A 6,000-nucleotide genomic window follows, 5' to 3' on the forward strand; every position below is an offset into this window, starting at 1 on the left:
GTGATGGCCATCAGGTGTAGCACTGATAAAACGTGCTGAATTTCAAGTTGTTTGGTGCCCAATTTTCTCTACTAGTAATAGACTATTCATTCTAAAGTGCACAAGCATTCATTGTTTTGATTGGATGGTATTTTTAGGACTATTATCCAATGTGTTTGCCTTAGGTGAGCATGCATTATTTCTTTGCTATTTCCCCCCCCCATCTCTAGATTCCAAGTTACCACACACAACTCTACCCATTATTCTATCAGAGTGGAACATAACTCCTCTCATTGTCCTGAGGGTGCGTTGCTTCATTGAATTGTCAGTAGAATTCTATGCAATGGACCGTAAATTGAGAATGTGTTCATGAGGCAGTCTTGTTGATTGAGAGTGCAGTGCACACAAACAGCTTTGTCTCCAAGCTCTGTCCGTTGCCCATTAAGTCAAAACGTAGTGCCTTGAATGAGAAGTAACTGATCATTTCTGCACCCCTCCCTCGGATTGCCACCTGACATTGACTCCACATCCTCTGTGCCTGACATGACATTGACTCCACATCCTCTGTGCCGCTCTCAGAGAAGCTATTCGTCATCACCTCCAGTCCACCCATATGTGTTGTATATTAATAGTCTACTGTTACAACAAGCATGGGCACTCTCTGTTGGCCAGAATGGGGAACTAACATGTTAGGACTTGTTCCGTCTTGTCCCGCTGCGAATCATGTGACCATCAGCATATTTCTGAAGGGTTTACTTGATGATTATCTTAGTCAGTGAGTTATTTGTTTTGCCCCCTGCTCCTGTTCCAAACACTGTTGGCCTGTCTAGGTTAGCTAGGGTTTCTCTGCTCCGCCGGTCTGCTGGGAGCATTAACGGATCACCATGCCTCAAAGACAGTCTCTGGTCTCCCCAGTTCTCTGTCTCCCTCTTGCTTTGCACCACATTACAGTATGTGGTCCTGGACAGCTGATGTGTAGTGCTAAGATGAGGTATATTTTACAAACTACAATGAGTGAGATACAATACATAGCCTAATTATAGTCTCTCTCTGCTTTAACTGACAGTAGCCAATGTTCCTCCTCGGGAGTCTTGTTGACATTGACAACAGTAGGTTATTTCTCAAACGTGGCAGTTCTGGAATGTTCACGTTTTAGTTGGATGGGGAGGGAGGGAGGGGTGGGTCACTACACATTTCCTGTATAGAATGGTCCTGGAATGCCATGCTGCCTCAGCATTTCTGGAATGTAAGGTCCCTCTGTATGGTAAACAAACCTCACCGTTTAGTAGTCGGCTCATGTACACTCACACTAACTACGATGTACCGGTTCTTCTCTTAATGTTCTCTGTAACAGCTGATTTACTCTGATGTGGACACTGGAGAGACCTGTTAGCAGAGCTCTCACTGTGACACCCAAAGCAGAAATGGGTCATTGTCTGTGTTGTGTAACTTCAAGCCTCAGTAAGAAATGTCCCAGGCCATCTCCATTTACTGGTGTGACCAAATGACTCATTGGCTCCTGTCACTGTCCCTACAGTCTAAATATGTGTTCCTCCTGTCAGCGTCCCTACAGCCTAAATATGTGTTCCTCCTGTCAGTGTCCCGACAGTCTAAATATGTGTTCCTCCTGTCAGCGTCCCTACAGCCTAAATATGTGTTCCTCCTGTCAGCGTCCCTACAGCCTAAATATGTGTTCCTCCTGTCAGTGTCCCGACAGTCTAAATATGTGTTCCTCCTGTCAGCGTCCCTACAGTCTAAATATGTGTTCCTCCTGTCAGCGTCCCGACAGTCTAAATATGTGTTCCTCCTGTCAGTGTCCCGACAGTCTAAATATGTGTTCCTCCTGTCAGCGTCCCTACAGCCTAAATATGTGTTCCTCCTGTCAGTGTCCCGACAGTCTAAATATGTGTTCCTCCTGTCAGCGTCCCTACAGCCTAAATATGTGTTTCTCCTGTCAGCGTCCCTACAGCCTAAATATGTGTTCCTCCTGTCAGTGACAGACAGTCTAAATATTTCCTAGTAACATGAGGACAAGGAGTTGTCTTTCTAAGCTTGCGTTTTCTCAGTGTAACGTTTAGGCGGTAGGTAGCTTCAGGGCCCGGGGTAGCACCTCGCAGCAGCCGGTTTCTGGGCTTGCTCATTTGAGCAGAGACTGGGTAGAGAGAGTGTGAGGGAGGGGCATGTAGAACTGGCATGTGGCCTGGGTGGAACCCTGACTCAGCGCTACAGCTCTGGAATCTGGAGGGCAGCTGCCTGTCGGCATGGCGACATGTTAAATGCTGGCTCAGCCCATCCTCACCACCCCTTGAAATATGAAATGCATAACCATGGCAGCAATTGAAATGAAACAGTTGAAAGAATATGGGGAAATTATTAGACCAAAGTTGAGGACACAACAGTTCTGACACGAGACTGAATCCAAACATTACACTGTTGATGTTATGTGCATTTTACATTTACTGTACTTTTCGCCACATTTGTTGATAATAAAATCTGATCATATTCTGGATACATTCAGTAACATAAGAACATTCCTGGAAAATGTGGGGTAGGTGCAACATAAGACAAAAAAAATGACACGGGTTTGAGTGAGCGGACTAACTGGTTTCTCCAAGTGGCCACACACCTTTCCAAAGTGTACACAGTTCATATGTAATTTCAATGCACTTTCTGACAAGTCTTTTGAGCTCTTCTAGCTGGTCTGTTGAGGAACTAGAGCAGCACACTTGTTTTGAACACAGCCCTGCATCCCCGCCATCACACAATTACTGTTTACGCAATCAAAAACCGTCCCATTTATAAATCGCATCTGGGACAGGTGGGCATCATTTAAAAGCTGTTGTATTGCCAACGTGGCTAGCTAAGTTATAAAATAGGATCTTACAACTGTACATCAAACAGTGGTCATGAACGTTGACACTGTATATGACGTGATTTTTATGATATGGACATGTGAAGTGCACATTTGGATGGATGTTTGGATTGCTTGTATGACATCAACGCAGTATTTATTATAATCCTCAACGTCTCATCTTTCAAAATACATTTTCCCTCACTCAAGACAACAAAACATGTGCAAAAGTTTCCCAATTAGCAGGAGGTATGGGGACAACTTATTGTGGCGTGTCAGTCAAACCCATACAGCGCTGAGCTCTGTTACATGTTACTTGTACAGCCACTCTGATCTAATTTAGGCATTTATCAGTGCCCAAATCGGTCATTTTCAATCTGTATACGGGTGCGAGTGTAAAGGGTTAATAACTAGCCTCCTCCTCTTAAGGGTTTTGGGGGGATTCCAAGCAGTAATTTCCAGATTTAGTCCACATTGCTAAACAGTTTGGCTCGTTTCAATGTATCCAGCCATGAAATATTTTATTCTCAGTTTCTATGGGGATTTGTTTGTCTTATGTATTGTGAGGGCCAGCTGTTGCAAAGCACCGGCTTGTTATTAAAAGACCCTGATCATTCAGCATGTATTAGTCATTGTGATGATGACTACTTGTGGATTAGAATCACTTTGTTTTCGCTACAGTGACAGGATGAATGCCTTTCACATTCAGACACCATTTTTGCCACATTGCACAACTCAAACCTTGAAAGAGAGAAGAATACCAACATTTGCTGTAGAATTTAGTCACTCTGGGCCCACCCTGATAGAATGTAGTCTATTTATAGTATCTTAAAATGTATTGTATAAAGTATTTTGTGCACTGCGAGGAAACTTAAAAAGTCAGACACGAAGTGTTAAAGGGAAGAGAAAATTCTCCAAGTTCTCATTTTTATCACCAGAATAACTGCCAGCAGGTACATGTTCTTGTTTTGCCATGGTAGCAGAGTTGTTGAACCCAACCCATGTCACTAACCTGTCATTTCCTGTGTGTCCTCCCTCCCTCCCAGGACGACAAAGAGGGCCCAGACGCTGTACGACGGGCGGCCCACCAGTCCTCCAGGCGTGTCTCACATCCCCATGGCTGAGCCCTTCTGCACCCGGACCAGAGAGGTCAGTGTCCACGGCCCCGTTCCAAATCAACCACTAGCACCTAGACCAGTGTCTGTGGCCTGGTTCCAAATCAACCCCTGCCACTACAATGTAAATGTTGTAGTGGCGGGTGTTGCCTGCTGGGGAGTGAGTGAATGTTATGTCATTGGAACACAGACTGCTCGTGAGGGGAGTACGGCTCACAAATGGCTGGAACAGAGTAAATGGAATGGTATCAAATACCTGGAAATTGTGTTTGTTTGATACTGTTCCATTCATTCCGTTCCAGCCATTACTATGAGCCTGTTCTTTCCAATTTAACGTGCTACCAGCCGCCTGTGCATTTTAACTTTTTGTTGCTGTGTTTGGTGTGTAGTGAGGCTCTGCATAGTTATTTCCTTCTTTCTAAGTGCTCATAAAACACAAAAACACTGACCACTCTCTCCTAGAAAATGACGTCACACCTCTCCCTCCCCATGCCCAGGTGCTGCTGGAGGTGGCGCGCGGCCTGGGGGTGAAGTGCCACCCGCAGGGTACGGTGCTCACTATCGAGGGCCCTCGCTTCTCGTCGCGTGCCGAGAGCCTGATGTTCCGCCAGTGGGGTGCCGATGTTATTAACATGACCAGCGTGCCCGAGGTGGTCCTCGCCAAGGAGGCGGGCCTTTGCTACGCCAGCATCGCCATGGCCACCGACTACGACTGCTGGAAGGAGCATGAGGAGGCTGTGAGTTTTTTGTTTTGTGGAAATTCTCTCCCCATTGTATTTTTTTTATTGATTGTATGCTCTGATGGTCTTGCGACCGAAAGCTTGGCCTTATTCAATGAAATGTGTGCATTGATCCTGAGTGCGTGGAGACTTTATTCCATGACATATTTTATTGATAGTATGAGAGGACAGGGAAGACAGGAGGAGAGTGTCAAACACGCAGTGGGATGGATACGCATCAACGCCCAACGGCGACAGTGGTGTGCAGCCGCTTGTCAGCAACCCAGGCCACAGGGAAGAAGCTTTTACACAAGTGTGTGTGAGGTTCTGGAACTGTTTCGGGGAGAGATGTTTTGGATTGTCCTCAATTTTCAGTTGCACCACAACACAGATTATCTGGAAATTTGTTACGCAAATGCACCCGTTTCACTAAGATGACGCATTCATGTAATGCATGTGGTCAACTGTCTTGTTACTTGGTAATATGTCTTACATCCGCTTTCACAGCAGTTGGACATTTCCAACTGCAATATTAGGCAAAAAATGAGTGGCTAAGAACTGAAATGCGTCAGAGCTTTTTATTTTTCCCATCGTAAAACACTTACTGCTTTCCTTGTTTCAATTTCTCAGGGCTCCGGTCTTTCCCACCAGATTCTTGACAAGGTGACATGATATTTTTGCCTCGCGTGGTATTTAGAAAGAGTCAAATCAAATGTAGGTTAGCGGTCACCGTCAGTGAATTCCATGAACACTTTTAGTGTAGATTGATTTCTCTCTGAATTTTGAGAACTATCCTTTTTTTCTTAATATCCTGTGTGTGTAGTTAGTCACTTCCCCATCAGTAAGAGCCATTGTTTGGTAGTGTGTCTAAAACGTCCATGACATGAGGGCTGAAGTGACCGCTCCGTTTCTAAAACGGCTCCCAACGTGTACTCCAGTTGTCACACTGACCTAGAAGTCAACTCAATCTGATTTAAATGCATTTATATTCGTACATAAGCAAAGCAGGAATTCAAAATGTGTCTATCAAGTTAAGAACTAAATAGTCACATGCCTTTGTCACAAAGCTGTAGCAAAACAAATGCAAATAGTATTTTTTTCGGGATTTGAAATTGCACAATGACATTTTGTCTGGTATAAATTTCCTCCTCGTCAGCGTTTTACAGGCAACTGTTTACGTTTCTAATTCTTCTGCCTGATTATTATATCACTCTGAAGTACCTCATGCGCACACACACACACACACACAACAGCTTCCGAGTGAGTGACTCACCCACTATCCAGTTGATAAATTATGTCTGGGGGAGGCTCGGCTTCCGTGCCCTTACCCGACTTC

General features: G+C 44.8%; 1 protein-coding gene across 2 annotated transcripts in view; it reads left to right on the forward strand.

Annotated features, from left to right (window-relative positions):
* The window catches only part of LOC129855975 (S-methyl-5'-thioadenosine phosphorylase-like), a 29,235-nt gene extending 23,246 nt beyond the window's left edge, over nucleotides 1-5,989 (forward strand). Inside the window, exons 5-6 of one of the 2 annotated variants that reach the window (XM_055924106.1) lie at nucleotides 3,877-3,979; nucleotides 4,443-5,989. In XM_055924106.1, coding sequence (XP_055780081.1) covers nucleotides 3,877-3,979; nucleotides 4,443-5,102 — 763 coding nt within the window. In that variant the 3' untranslated portion in view covers nucleotides 5,103-5,989. The remainder of the gene's footprint in view (nucleotides 1-3,876; nucleotides 3,980-4,442) is intronic. The other variant, XM_055924107.1, reaches the window with a different exon arrangement.
* Nucleotides 5,990-6,000: the final 11 nt, after the last annotated feature.

This window comes from Salvelinus fontinalis, chromosome 5, assembly GCF_029448725.1.
Source record: "Salvelinus fontinalis isolate EN_2023a chromosome 5, ASM2944872v1, whole genome shotgun sequence".
Classification (NCBI taxonomy): Eukaryota; Metazoa; Chordata; class Actinopteri; order Salmoniformes; family Salmonidae; genus Salvelinus; species Salvelinus fontinalis.